Here is a 14,856-nt window from a genome sequence, read left to right as displayed (position 1 = left end):
TCTATAGGCTGTTTGTGCATAACCGCATAAATGGGATTTTTCCACACAGATCCCAGAATGGTCAGTAATAAACATTATTTGTCAACTTACAAAACTATTTGTACCAGCAGCTATTAACTGTGGATGGTGGCATTATGGGTTATTTCTACTTTTATACCTTTTTGATGATCTCTAAATTTCCTACACACAGTCATGAAGATGCCACAGTGTTTTTAGTGTTGTTTGCTGGCTCCGACATAATTTGGGAATAGGAGGCTCTTGCACCTTGGGGGAAGGTATAAACAAGTTTAGGGTGTGCCTCCCGGCTCACATTATCTTGTAAGCCACAAGATACCTTTGTTATTGTTTGTTTGTTTTAGTTTATGCCCTAAAACATGGGGTTGAGAGGGTTTCTGCTCCTGTAGTTTTACTCTTTTTTTATACCATCTTGTTTGTATAACGTCAGAACAAAGCAGAGCTGAGAAATCTGTGCATCATCTGGGCGTTGGCTCCATCTGTTCTCGGGTGTCGGAAGAGCCAGGAGCTGTGAACTGGAAGCATCGTCTTGTATCAGGTTTTCCTCGCTGTCTCTCCAGTGCGTGCCCACAGCGCATCTCACTCGGACTCCCCAGAGGCAACGACACTCTGGGCCCCGGGGGAGGGGGGGGGGAGTCTTCGCTGGGACAAAGGATGGGGGCCAGGAGGGGTGTACAGGACCCCACTAAATGCATTTATTTCGAGGCCAGGCCTTTGGAACTGCTGAGTGGCTGGGGGTGGCTGTCCCCACCTGAAGATGCCTCTTGCCCGGTCTGTTTGTGTGAGCTTTCTCAGAAAACTGCAGGGACCTCCCTCTGTGCCAGGGCCCAGCTGCCGTGGAAGGATGTTTGCAGCCGCTCTCCCACCCAGCAGTGGAAGGAGCCTGCTGTTTAGAATGTAAAATTCTTGCTTGAAATTCAGTTTTTTTAGAAGCCAGTGGATGTGTTTCAGGGTTATAAAGGACAGTGTAAAACCAATCAAGATGATCACTTGATAGGTCATATTAAGCTTTCTTGAAAATGACTTTCAGCAGATTTGTAACTACTAAATCACATTCATGAAATTTCCTTGTGGTCCTTATAATTCCTACAAAGGCTTGTGCGTCGTGCATACGTGCAGGAGGGAGAGCTTACGACCAGACTGCTGGTCACATGGCGAGCATACCTGTGCTGGAAAGCAGCCGTGTGGACCTGCACTTCACACTGTGGGGGCTGCCATCCAAGTACAGCAGTGCGGGTAGGATCCTGGGGTCAGCCCCACGAGCTCAGTCTGATTGCTGAGAGACCACGCCAGCTTCTAAAAAATCGAGGGAGCAGGCTGCCATCAGTGTTTGTTGCTGAGAGTGGGGTGTGCATTTCACTCCAGAGCCGTTCACTTTCCCCACACTCGCTGTCCACTTCCTACTTCACCCCTGTGGCTCCCGAGTCCTCATGTGGGGACAGGTCTGTGGCGCACATTCGCCATGTGGGCCTGGGGCGTGCCAGTCGATGATGGCGCCTCCATGCGCTAGCCCCTAGATGTCAGAGCATCCGAAATGTAAAATAAAAAGGCATGACTTACACAGCTGGTCTGTGGCAGGGGTACTATTCGTGTCTTGATCAAGCAGTTATTCCCAAGGCTGCGTATGTTACAGAAAGACTCGAATGGTGCGATCTCTTGTTTTAAAAGTCTTAAGTAGTTTGAGTGGTGCGGTAGTTAGACTACTCCAGACAAAAAAAGATTTTTCTCAGGTAACGTTGCTACCACATGGACATCATGAAACTTTTCTGTAAGAGTCCCCCCTGAATAGGCCATCTCAGATACTTTGGGGAAGTGTGTGCACAATGAATTACAAAGAAGACGAAAGGACATCAGTGCTCTGTGGTGTGGGTTCAAGCAAATACAGGCATTCTAAAATATAATAACTCCTCACTTAACACCTGATGGAGTCCATCTCGTTATTTACGGGTTCTGTATTTGCAAACCCACCCACTTGCTGGCACGCATCTACACCCCTGACCAGCACTGGCTGGGCTTCAAGGTCTTCTCAGGTGAGCGGAGCAGCCGAAGCGCTGAGTGGCCCAACGTGGGTGACCCGGCCCAGGTGGGACGTGGCCATGCCCCACCCCCTTGTTTTGCAGTCCACCCCGTGATCCCTTTCTGCAGTGTGTTTGGTGCCAGCTTTGTACACCTCTGTGCCCTTGTCAGTGAGCTCACTGTTTAAAGTGGCCCCAAGAGCAGAGCCTTCTAGTGTCCCTGAGCACAAGGAGGCTGCCGCGGGCCTTGTGTAGAAGCATGTGTGGCAGATGGGATTGGCAGTGCCGTTCGCTTGGCTGCGAGTTCAGCGATAGTGGGCTGACAGTGTGGAGTGGACAAGGTGCCACTCAGCAGAGACCTGGAACACAAGGTGGCCGCCTGGCTGAGGAAGGCATGGCTGGGCTCTGACAGGGCCTAACCCCAAGTCTCTCCTGCAAGCAGGGGGTCAGCACTCCCTGGTTCGGTGCCCCCACGACCTGGCAGAACCTTGCCACTGAGACCTGAAAACTGACTAACTCCTCATTTCAAAATACAGGAAGAGTCAGGAGAAGTTGCAAAGTAATAGAGTCCCTGTGTGCCCATCACCAGGTGTCCTCAGTCATACTGTCTGATGTCACCATAATCCATTGTCCAAGCCAGGACACGGACATTGGCACAGTGGTGACTCAGGGGCAGTCCCCACTTAGAGTTTGCCAGTTCTTATGTGTACTCTTGTGTGGGGGAAAGGCGAGCATGTAGTTCTGTGACGTTTTTTCTCACGTGCGGATTTTATGTGACCAGCACCACCGTCAAGACGCAGAAGTACCCACTGCCCCAAAGAGACAATTGCTCCTTTTCTTCAATAGTGAGCAAATGCACACAAGTGCAGTTCTGTGGTGTTAGTGAGCACATTGAGCACATTGTCGGACAACCATCCTTCTCATTCATCCCCTCTACACACCCGCCCCCACCCCGCCAGCCCCTAGCTCCCACCGTCTACTCTCGGTCTCCACAGGTCTGGTCCTCTGGGACAGCCTTTCTAACCTCCTGGCACACGGAAACCAACTGCTAAAATTCCGCACCACACCAAAAATGATACATTTTTCTGATCTGACCAAAAAAAATGGGCATAGTTTTGATCCACTCACACCAGAGGGCGATCGTCGTGTTGGCTGTTGTCAGTTTTTTTTTGTTTGCCATATAAGGGAATGGAGGTCGGAGCCCCGACTCAACAGTTCTCGAGAGTCCTGCAGCGCACCAATGAGAAATCGCTGCCCTGGGGCCCTCGTGTGACTGGAACCGACAGTGCCTGTCCTTTTGTGACGGGCTCACTTCATAGAGCGTGACGTCCCCGAGGTTCATCTGTGTGGTAGCGTGTGTTAGAGGGCCCTTCCTTTCTGTGACTGAATAGACTGTTGTGAAACAATGACTCCCTGATCCGCTCTGTGGGAGGCACTGCCCTCCACTCTGCGCTGCACTGGGGAACAAGACGGCGATCAGAACGAACAAGTGCTGTCGGCCCTTGAGCAGCACGGGCTGAGGGGTGCCTGGCCTCTGCAGCCAGGGGCTCCTGGGGGTGCTGTTCTCCTGTGGGCTCTCTGATCGAAGCAGAGTCCGCCCACCCACCGCAGGCAGCACCTTGGGTCACAGGGACGGTGTGTCCATTGTACCAGGACACTGGGTGAAGGACGCATTTGGGGATGTCTCCTGTTTGTCCAACAAGGTCACAGTGGCCTGGGCGGGGGTCACGTGGTGCAGCTCTGGGCTGCAAAGCCTTGTTGTGACTCCCACCTCTGCAAACAGGGGTTGTCTACTAGAGCCGTGACTGTTAGCCACTGACAGTCTGGACAGAGCAGGGCCTGGGGTCGCCATGCTGAGCTGCATTGGGAGTGAGTGGCCGGGGTGGTGTGCACCTGTGTGCGACACGGCAGCACGCCACTTAGTGGTGAAGTCTCCGTTCACGAGCTGCTTCATCACTCCTCCTCCAGGAACGTTCTCCTGCACTCGCAGCTACCCGCACACGTGCAACCTCCCTACACTCCCACCAAATCCAAACTCACTCAGCACGCCGAGCTCCTGTCCCCAGTGAAGCTCCTGAAAGACACGCAGTTTCCTCTGGGGCCGGCCCTGTGCCCACCCCGAGGGTGACCACCTCCCTGCTGCTGAGACCAGAGTTCCAGCTGCTTTCTTCAGTGCTCTGGGGACCCAGAGCCGGGTCATGTAGGCCACCGGACACATCTCTTTTTAATGCCCCGGCTGTTTTGGAGCAGCACTTCTGCGTGGGGCTCGCACCCTGAGACCAGGCAAGATGTGCAGCCTGGCGCAGTGGGCCTGTGAAACAGGAGGGAGACCAGCCTCGTGGAGCTGGGCTTTCTGAGGGCTGTGCCTTCCTCCCCACGGCACAGGCAGTCACAGAGTGTGCTTCTGACAGCTCAGCTATCGGATTAATGAGCAGACCAGGGTGGACCACCCTCTGGTCCCCCTTTGCATGTGAGGTTGGTTTACAGTCATTGTATGAAATGGGATCACAGCCTGCCATTCACCTTCTTGGTCAGATTCTGTTAAAGTTCTTACGAACTGGGGTGTGTGCCACTCATGCCACACCCTGTGGTCTCTGAGCCTCATGTGTGTGTGCTTGCACGTGTGTCCGTGTGAGAGAGAGAGACAGAGAGAGATCGGCACAAGCCACACCGAGCACAGAGCTCCGTGTTTCATCTTAGCTTCTCCACAGTGAACAGACAACTCCCTGCATTTGACTCCCTGCTGAGACGGAAAGGGTGTCAGGATGCCTTGTTGCTATTATTTTGCCAAGAAAAAAATATAGTGTGATTTGCACCCTAAACCGTCACAGTAGGGACCAATTTCCTCCCCTCCAGAGTTGGTGCTTCAGCCAATACAGTAAGAGCAGGCACAGCTTCACATTTCTAGAAGGATCCTGTGTCCCACGGAGGCATAAAACAGCGCACGGCCCGCACCTGGGAGCCCAGCTGTGAACTTGGGGGAAGAGCACCCCGAAGGCGGTGACTGGGCCAGGGTGCGGTGCGTCCTGAGCTCCCTACAGCTCCCTTCCTAGGGAATGGAGCGAGAATGTGCTTCTGGACCACAAGCTGCTGACCTCCAGCATCTTGTCCGTGCTGCGGCCACGGGCAGAGCGGGCCTTCAGCACCAGCCACCTGCACTACTCTGCCCACTTTCTCAGTACCAACTCGGTCTTTGCCTCCATCACAGTGTCCCTGAAGGAGCAGCCGAGGGCCACCCTCTTGTCCGATGGCAGCCCGGCCCTGTCCAGGAATGTCGGCATGACGGTCTCGCCAAAGGGGGACCCACAGTCAGCACCCAGCCTAGTGGAAACGGGGACGAGACTCGGGTGAGCGGGGCCCCCTTTGCTGCGGAGCACAGAGGGAGGGAGGGGTGCCCTCCTGAGAGCAGGCCCTCCGCCGTGGGAGTCTGCTCCTGGGCCCTGCTCAAGCAGTGCAGCATTAACACTCGATGCAGACTCATTCTTTTACCTTTTGTAGAAACAGTGTGTTCGCCCTGGCTGGCCTAGCTCAGTGGATTGACTGCCGGCTTTCGAACCAAAGGGTTGCCGGTTCAATTCCCAGTCAGGGCACTTGCCTGGGTTATGGGCCATATACCCAGTAAGGGGCAGGTGAGAGGCAACCACACATTGGTGTTTCTCTCCCTGTATTTCTCCCTTCCTTCCTCTCTAGAAATAAAGAAATAAAATCTTTAAAAAAAATAAAAATCCAAACGTGTTCTGGGTAGACTTGGCAATTTGCAGCCACTTTGCAGCCACTTTGTTGTATGCTCTTGAAGGACCCTTGGCCAGGGTCCCTTTCTGTACTCAAGATGAGGCTGGAATCCCCCTGAGGTCCTGTGGAGGATGCACCCCATTAACTTCTGCCCTGACCTGGTTTTCAAGGGCTCCAGGACGGCTCCCTAGAGACCGCGCTCAGCAGTGTTCCAGGCGAACGAAAGCCTAACACTGAAAAATGCCGTCACGGGGCTCCTCGTGAGGGCTGCTGGTCGGAGTGCCAGTCCTCGTCCTCTGAAAGGGGTCTCCCCCACCCTGCATGCAACTCCCGTCAGAAAGAACCTCGGGGCGCCCGCGGTCAGCGAGGGCAGCACAGGCCCCCCGCCCCCGCACCGGGACGGTCCCTGAACGTGAAAGTGCGTTCGGTGGGAGAGGCCGTGTCATGTGGGCAGACTCCCAATGCTCACCAGTGATTCCGTGACCAAGTTAAGGCTTGTAATAAAGTCCACAGAGTTCTCAAATAGTACTAAGCAGATTGATTAACAGTCTAATTTGCCTTAATAGACTGGGGTGTGCATGTTTAATTAGGTATTCTGAAGTGATTATTTTTATGATTTTTATGTAGACCAGTCACAGGAGAGATGGATGAAGCCGACTCTGTATTTTTGAAACTTAAGCAGGCAGCCGACGACTCCCTTTCACTTACACCCTCGACTGCTGAGTCCACTCTCGTAGAAGGTACAGCCATCCCGACTCCTTCACTGGTGGGTGACCCGTGGGTGACCCGTGGTCTCCCCGAACCCGGGAAAGGCCGGCACCGCATCAGTGTGGCCGTGGGACGAAGGCCTGGGCGCCCCGAGCAGTGGCCTCTTGCTTTTCCCGCAGAGCCCTGCACGGCCTCCCTGAGGAGTGAGATCGAAGCGGACGGCCGCGAGTTCGAGGCCGAGTCCTGGAGCCTCTCTGTGGAGCCCTCGTACGCAAAGGAACAAAAGAAGGAGGTGGTGAAGAGACAAGATGTGATTTACGGTGAGAGGCGGACACCCCACATAGGCGTGCTGCTTTCTTCTTTTCTTTTTTTAATTTTCTCTTTTAATTTTTTCTTCAAATATTTCCACCTGGGAGTCTGGGTGGCACTGCTGCTGCCTCCTGAGACTGTGTCACCCACTCCCTGCTCTCCCCCAGGACAGCCCTGCCCTTCGGGTCAGGGAGGAGGTGGTCAGGGACGGCCCCAAGGGCAAGAATGGCCGGGTGTTCGGGCCTGACTCATCCTTACCTGGTTGGGGCTCCTGAGAGAGGACAGGCCTGGGTGTGGCTCTGGTGGGGGGTGGCGGGAGGCCAGCAGCTGGCACTGGCGTCACGGTAAGTGCCCCTCCCACTGGCTGTCAGGGAACTGGGCCCGCGGCTGTGCTGGGCGCCCACGCACGTCCCACCAAGCCCCTCTCAGCAGGCTGACAAAGACCCAGGGCAACTGCACTGGAACCCGAGGCCTTTCTTTCCTCAGATCCGTTCCTTGTTCTTATGGGAACCATCCCCCAAGAGTGGCAGTGTTGTGTCACCTGAGGGGTTTTCCTGTTCCTCGATGGCATTCTGGAGGGCAGTCCTGGCATTTCTAGACGCGTTCTCACATTTTATCCCACACGGCAGGTCCCACTCTGGGTCCCCACATTCCCCTCAGTGACGTCACTGGTCCCCACTTCCTCCCACGTTTCACACACTCAGCCCCCAGCCCGGGCCAGGGGAGGGTGTGGAGTGGATGTGCAGGAAAACCCTGGTGGCTGTGTCCCTCGGGGTCCCAGAGCCACGCCGGAGACCCTGCAGGGAGGGAGCGGACAGGAGGACAAGGCCGGCGCAGCCATTTGGGCTGCGTTGTCTCCACTGCCAGGCAACCTCGGATGGCTTCCTCTGGGCACTGGCCTGGCACTGTGGCCCTTGGTTTTGCCTCTAGAAGCTTTCAGGCCTTTACTGGAATGACAGAAAAACTCCAACATAAAACCTGGTCCTTCTTTGCCTTTCACTTGAATTGAGGCCTCACTTGAGCCTGCCTTTCTGCCAGTCAGGGTCTGAGTCGGCCACTGAGTCAGGTGCAGTGTGAGGGGTGTGGGCTCCACGCCCCGCGGAGCAGCGTTGCTCCAGACAGTCTTCTGGCTTAAAAACAGCCTTGCCACGTCTTTGCTCAAGTCTGGGCATGAACCCCCCTGTGAACTCGAGGTCCCAGTGCACGTCCAGGGTCTTCCCTGTCCTGATGTCACTCCACCCCTTGCCACTCCCTGACGCTGGGACCCCCGCAGCACTGGCGTGGGAAAGCCTGGCTCTGGGCAGCCACCCCACGGGGACGAGGACTTGGTGGAGAACTGAGAAGCCAGCCTCGTTCGTGGGGAGCAGGCAGGACACACGAATGCCCCTGTGGGACATGGGCGGAGCAGATCCAGGGCGTCCCTGCCGTGGGTAAGTGCTGCCGTCCGGCCCCCGCAGAGCTGATGCAGACGGAGGTGCACCATGTGCGGACACTCAAGATCATGCTGAAGGTCTACTCCAGGGCCCTGCAGGAAGAACTGCAGTTCAGCAGCGAGGCCGCCGGCCGCCTCTTCCCGGGTGCGGACGACCTGCTGGAGATGCACGGCCGCTTCCTGTCGCGGCTGAAGGAGCGCCGCCAGGAGTCCCTGGAGGAGGGCAGCAGCCGGAATTATGTCATCCAGGAAGTTGGTGACCTCCTGACGCAGCAGGTGGGCAGGTCGGGCAAAGCCCCTCTGGGCTCTCTATTCCTGACAGCAACAAAAAGACAGCTCCCAGCAGTGTTGTGATTTGTAAGAAACACACGTTTGGTCTTCTTGAGCACTTCCTGGCTTGCGGCTCCCACAACCCTTGGAATTTCCTGAGTGATGAGAGCATGAAAGCATCTTTGGTCATGTGGGCGAGTGACTTGAAGAAAGAGCCCAAGGATGGGAGCTTACTGCCCGGGGACCCAGCCATGTGATTAGAAGGCTGGGACTTCCAGTCCCATCCCCTGACTTCAGGTGGGAAGAGGGGCCCGAGGGTGAATCAGTGGATAGCGGCCATGAGTAAACCAGCAGAGCTGTGTAGTGAAGTCTCCACAGAACCCAGTAGGGTGCAGAGAGCCTCCAGGTGGCGGGCGTGTGGCGGGAGGGGCACCTGGGCAGAGCATGGGGGCTCTGGGGCCCCTCCCCAAGCAGGCCCCGAAAATCTCTTCCAAAGCAGTGATCTAGTGAGTAGCGTGTCCCTGAGAGTTCTGTGAGCTGCTCTAGCAAATTTTTCAAACCCAAGAATGGGGCAGTGGGAACCTCTGCTTTATAGCTCATCGGTCAGGAGCTCGAGTGACAGCTGGTGTCTCAGGACAGGGGACACTTTCGTGAGACTGAACCCTTAACCTGCGGCATCTGATGCTGTCTGTCTCCAGGGAGATAAGTGTCAGACCCTGCTGCTGCCTCAAAACCATTGGCAGGGGAGGGGCCACCCCCACAATGGACTGGGCCCAGGAACACTATCGCCCCCCTCACCCCGCTGTGGGCTGAGTGCCTGCTGCTCCAAAGGACAGTGGTCCTGGCCCTCCCAGTGGGGTGCACGACCACTCTCCTGCAGACACCGACCAGGGTTGCCGTCTGGGCTTTTCTTTGGTTGGTTGGCTGGTCTTTATTTTTAGTTCCGGTGGCTGTGTTTTTGGCTATTCGAAGCCTGTCTATGGCTATCTTTGGCTACCAGAGCCATGCATGGGAGGGGCACTGACCCCAGATTGACTTCCAGGTCAGCCTCGGAGCCTGGCCGAGGTTGCAGAGGCCCCTCAGGCCCTCAGCCCCTCATCAGGCCTCCGCGCGCCAGGGTTTCCGAGTCAGCTCATTCCAGTGAATGAGAAGGACGCCCGTTTTGCTTTTAAATTTTTCTAACATTGTTTGGCTTCAATTTATTTGTTCTCAGGTTTCAGGAAGTTGTTACAGCACCTGTGATGGCATAAGGCACAGGTGGCAAACACAAGGCCCGCGGGCCGAATCTGGCCCTCCACCTGGTTTTATCTGCCGGCACCTTGTCTCTACCTGGCGGCAGCACAGAGCTCCTGCTTAACTGTTAAGGAGCAGTTACATTCATACAGTCCTAAAATCACATTCGGCCCTTTGCAGGCAGCCTCAGGCTGACGTGGCCCCCGGGGAAAATGCGTTTGACAGCCCTGGCATGAGGCCCATTAGCAGAAAGTTGTCTCCTCGCACCTTTCCCGGCCCTGTGCTGAGACGCCGCAGTGCGGCGCTGTGGCCGTGAGCGCAGGTCAGAGAGGACAGCGCAGCCCCGGTGAACCCAGGGCTCGCGTCAGACGAACGGGAAGAAAATGCTCCCTGGCAGTTTCCATGTTTCATTTTGGTGACATCCCCACGGGCTTCCTTCAGTTTTCAGGTGAAAATGGAGAGAGAATGAAAGAAAAGTACGGTGTCTTTTGCAGTGGCCACAACGAAGCAGTCAGTCATTACAAGTTGCTGCTGCAGCAAAACAAGAAGTTTCAAAACTTAATCAAGGTAAAAAAAAAATTTTGTTTAATCAAAAAGGCATTCTCTTTGCCATAGGTTTATCCCACACAACTGTTTGGAGAGCTTGAGATTAAGGAACCCATTATAAAATGATGATTTTCAAGCCTCTTTCATTCGGAACATGTCAGTGGAATCTCCTGGAGAATCCCAAGGTGCAAAACGGAGCTCAAGCTTTGTTCCTCAGCCCCCAGGGCGGCCCCTGAGACGCTCCAGTGGGGGACCTGCTGACCACCCCATCAGAATGTCGGGATGACACTGCGTCTCCCGAGGGGCCAGCCCTCCCTGGGAGCCGCCCCCTCCCCAGCCACCCCTGGGGCCTCCGAGCTCTGGCTGATGCCAGGCATGCCTTACTCCAAACCCTCGTCCCCTCTCTCGTCCCCTTGTGCTCCCCTGTAGCCTAGGGATGACACACGCCCACCTTTCGCCTGACAGTGTGCGGAGACTCAAAGCTCAGAACAAAAACCACTTCAGCCAGCCCAGGTCAGCCGGGGCGGGCAAGGCCCACCTCCAGTGTTCTAAATGGTGCACTGGCGGAGGCCGCTGGGCCCTGCAGCAGCCCCTGCCTCCTGGTCCCGAAGGGCCCCACCACCAGTGCCTGTGCGCGAGGGCTTCATTCTGAAATGACCCTCTGCACCAGTGGCCTGTGGTTAAGAATAGTGCGTGCTTCATTTCACTCCGTCATCACAGTGAATAGATGTGAAAGGGGGAGGGGCACTTCTGGGCCTCAGTTCATCTGGGCTGAGCAGTGGGGCAGGCCCCGACATCCTGGGCCAGGGACCCCTGGGAGGTGAGAGGGTTCTGGTGAGGCAGAAGGACACAGAGCAGAGCACTGTCCCAGAATCCCATCCCACTCCCGAACCCCCCAGCGACTCTCCTGGTTCTCTGTCAGTGCCGGCCTTTCCAAAGGATAGGTGGCGGCATGCTGTGGAGAGCTGCTCTCGGCCCCACCGAGAGCCCTTCTCGGGTTCTTAGCCAGAGCTGTGTGTAAGAAGCCAGCAGGGAGCCGGTTCCGAAGGCACAGGCCAGTCTAGTTCTGGAAGGTTCCCAGTGGCCGTCAGTCAGGGTTGGGACCTTCACACACATGGGTGCGGTGTGCGTTGTGTGGCTCTCCCGGCGGCCCCGTAGCCGGCCCCCAGCTGGTTCGGGCTTCTCATCAGGTCTCAGGGCCTCTCAACAGCAGGCGAGGCTGCCTCTGCCTTTGTTGCCTTTGCATACATGGCAGGTGACCCCACTTTAAACATCTGGGAAGAAAGAGGCTCCTTGTCCCCCAAAAGAAGAAGAAGCCCCTGGCCCCAGTGTCTGTCCGAATTACATTCTCTGGTTTGGCAGGAGATGAAGTGTCGGAATGTTCTGGCTTTGTTTTTATTCTCATAGAAAATCAGCAACTTTTCCATCGTGAGACGGCTTGGCATGCAGGAGTGCATCCTTCTGGTCACTCAGCGCCTGACCAAGTACCCCGTGCTGGTGGAGCGCATCCTCCAGAACACCACAGGTGTGCCCCTCTGCCTTGCCAGTCGGTGCCTGGGGGCGGTCTCTGTCTCCCTGACCCCTTCTAGCTGTGGCTCGGATGGGTGCCCCTCTGTGATTCCTCCCTGGTTCTCTGGGTTTTGCTGAGCTCAGTGACCATGAACTGAGCTGCCACCATGCAGAATCCACTGTGTTGGGTGCTGAGGTTTCCAAAAAATAAAGGCGGGCACCGGTCTCATCTATGTGCCGTTACCCCCAGTACCCCCGGCCCAGGCATCTGGGGAGTGAACAAGTGATGGAGAAAGTGCCCTTGTTAAGGCCACTCCTGAGTCATTTAGACAGGCACAGAGTCCATGACCGGGGCCACAAGGGGGACGTCCCTGTATCACAGAGGGTGGAGGAGAAGAGGGCACGCCTTCCTCATCTCCAGGGGGTTTGGGCTATGGGAGAATGAGCAGTGCCACAAAGCCACACCCTTAGCTCTGGGTAGCAGCAGGAGGAGGCGGGAGTCTTATGAAAGTTGGAGGGCACAGGGAGTATATCCGCGTGGGCAGGCCCGGCGCAGCCACGCAGGGCTGTCCTGATCCTGGGGACTGCACCTTTGCTGCTGCGTCCAGGAGCTCTGTCTGGGTGAGAGTGAAGCGCTGGGCTGCTGCCTTTGTCTTGGAGAAGCCTTTGTGTCTTGGGAAATTCTAGTTGGAAGGTGATTCCCAAGGATGCTCCAAGCAGTGGCCTCAGGGACGGCACCTCCCAGACCCTGTCATATGTCCCCCTCTGTTGTGTTCGCTATTGCGAAGAAAAGCCCTGACTCTGCTGTGTGTGGCAGCTGGCACCAAGGACTACGAAGACCTGACCCAGGCCCTGACCCTCATCAGAGACATCATCTCACAAGTGGACGCCAAGGTCAGTGAGTGTGAGAAAGGCCAGCGCCTCAGAGAGATCGCAGGGAAGGTAGACCTGAAGTCGTCCAGCAAGCTCAAGAACGGGTTGACCTTCCGCAAGGAGGACATGCTGCAGCGACAGCTGCACCTGGAGGGCGCCCTGTCCTGGAAGACCGCGTCGGGGCGCTTGAAAGGTAAAGTCCTGCCCCTGCCGCCGCCGTGGAGTGGGGGTGCCCTCCGGGTCAACGAGCACCATTTTGGTTGGCGGGAGTGGCGCCGTGCAGCCATGATGAAACAGGCAGCCAGGGGTGCAGCAAGGCTGAGACAGTCACACCGGTGCCCCTCCTCCGGTCCGTGGGGTGGTGCGGTGCACACCAGGAGGGCATGGGGAACCGCTGACTTCTGAGCAGAAACCCAAAGCTTCGTGAGGCTCCAGGGCTCCTTCCAAACAAGCTGTAGCCGGTGCACCTGCAGGGGGCCCAACCTCCCAAGGGCCTGGTGTGGGTAGAAAATGCCCCCAGACCGCCAGCCTCAGTGTTTCCAAGCACCCCAGGCACTGCTCAGGGTGCGCTCCAAGCCCAGCTTACACAGTCCATGGTGCAGCTCCAGACCGCAGCAAGCTCGGACTAACATCCAAATTCCCTGTCCATCCCATGAGCCTCTGGAAGCATGAACCTGTCCACAGGTACCAGTGTCTGTGAGGTCTTAGAGGGAGTGAGTCTTTGGGTGGTCAGATGACAGAATGTGTGCATTCGTGCTGTGCGCAACCTGTGTCCAGTCCATGCAGTTTAGTGACTCCTGTGCACCAGGCCCCACGCGGGTGGCAGAGGGCTCCCGGCCCTCACAGGGCGCCAGTCAGTGGGCAGAGAGAAAGAAACCAGTAAACAGAAGAATCATGAAAAGTGCATAAATGCTGTCAAGGAAGCCAGAAGGTTGCAGTGCGGGAGAATTCGAGAGGGGATCCAGATGGAGGGGGTTCTGGTGATGCCCTCTGAAAAGGTGGCGTTTGCCGTGCGTGAGTGATCATGTTGAAATGTACTCGGGATTGGTGCCCAAGGGCAGGAGCTCTGCTGTGCAGGCGGCTGCAAGGTGTACGTACCTACTGGGACAAGACACTCACTCTGCAGCCAGGAAGGAAGCCCAGGGGCATAGGGGGACGAGAGCGCAATGCAATGGTAGGGGGCAGGATGTGAGCGTCCAGCTGCTCAGGTCCTGGGCAACCTGGGGGCAGGTGGAACGGGGTGGGGAGATGAGTTCACATGTGAGAAATCAGCAGGAGAGTCTCAGAGACCAGCCCCGGCTGTGCTGTTAGGATGGGACGGCAGGGCGGCGGGGAGACATTAGAGCCCAGGGAGGTGGTGGGACGGTGTGAGGCAGCAAGGAGACCTGTAGGCTTCTGCAGAAGCATCACAGTGCTGGTCTGAGAGCGGCCCCGGCTCCTTTTCATGGCACCAGAGGGCACCTGGACGTTCGTGCCTCCCTGGCCGCCCAGCGGGACCCACGTGGCCTTGCCACCCCACACGTCTCCTTCTGTCCTCTCTCCTTAGACGTCCTTGCCGTCCTCTTGACTGATGTGCTTTTGCTGCTTCAAGAAAAGGATCAGAAATATGTCTTCGCTTCTGTGGTAAGTGTCCCTGTCTTCACACAAAATGCTGCTTCAAAGTTGGCCGTGCGGAAGGCACTGGGGGAGGGGCGGCGGGGCTCCACCAACCACGTGACGGAACAGCCCCGGGGAAGGGGGCTAGAGGAGCACGTCGCCTGTGGCCCCAGGTCCTCCCCAGGGCCCCGGGTTTCCCACAAGGCAGGGAAGGGCTTCCCGAGAACGGGGTCTTGTCCGGTTGGCCTGACCAGGCCTCACGGGCCCCCACAGACGTCCTCTGTAGTTTCCGCGTTTCCGCGGCTCTCTCCGCCAAGGCGCCCAGATCCTCACAGGCTCGGTGCCCTTGCCAGGAACGCACCGCGTTCCTTCCTGGGGTGTGCTGGCTCGGCACCGAGGACAGACGCTCAGGCAGCCGCACCCCTCTGTGTTGTGACCATGTTGATCCCACTGCGTGGTCTCCCTGCAGCCAGCAATCGCGGAGTCAGGCTGCGATGCCAGTCATCCTTCCCAGCCGTGTCCACCAGGGACTTGGCTTCCTCCCCTGCTTGCCTGGGCGACCCCTGGGTCCTTCAGGGTCTAACGGCATCAACTTCATGGCCGGGGGATGAGGCCTTC

The 14,856-nt window shown here is 56.8% G+C and overlaps 1 protein-coding gene across 6 annotated transcripts in view; it reads left to right on the top strand.

Moving 5' to 3' along the window:
• Positions 1-14,856, top strand: part of ARHGEF18 (Rho/Rac guanine nucleotide exchange factor 18) — a 72,876-nt gene that overhangs the window by 47,452 nt on the left and 10,568 nt on the right. For all 6 annotated transcript variants that reach the window (XM_037139993.2, XM_037139992.2, XM_037139994.2 and 3 more), the window contains 8 exons: positions 5,239-5,377; positions 6,390-6,502; positions 6,650-6,790; positions 8,237-8,487; positions 10,156-10,281; positions 11,668-11,785; positions 12,587-12,835; positions 14,189-14,265. In XM_037139993.2, the coding sequence (XP_036995888.2) occupies positions 5,239-5,377; positions 6,390-6,502; positions 6,650-6,790; positions 8,237-8,487; positions 10,156-10,281; positions 11,668-11,785; positions 12,587-12,835; positions 14,189-14,265 (1,214 nt within the window). The remainder of the gene's footprint in view (positions 1-5,238; positions 5,378-6,389; positions 6,503-6,649; positions 6,791-8,236; positions 8,488-10,155; positions 10,282-11,667; positions 11,786-12,586; positions 12,836-14,188; positions 14,266-14,856) is intronic.

This window comes from Artibeus jamaicensis, unplaced genomic scaffold, assembly GCF_021234435.1.
Source record: "Artibeus jamaicensis isolate MK-2021 breed Jamaican fruit bat unplaced genomic scaffold, CSHL_Jam_final scaffold_286, whole genome shotgun sequence".
NCBI classification, from domain to species: domain Eukaryota; kingdom Metazoa; phylum Chordata; class Mammalia; order Chiroptera; family Phyllostomidae; genus Artibeus; species Artibeus jamaicensis.
Note: the sequence above shows the minus strand (reverse complement) of the source record. Positions and strands in the feature narration are given on the sequence as shown.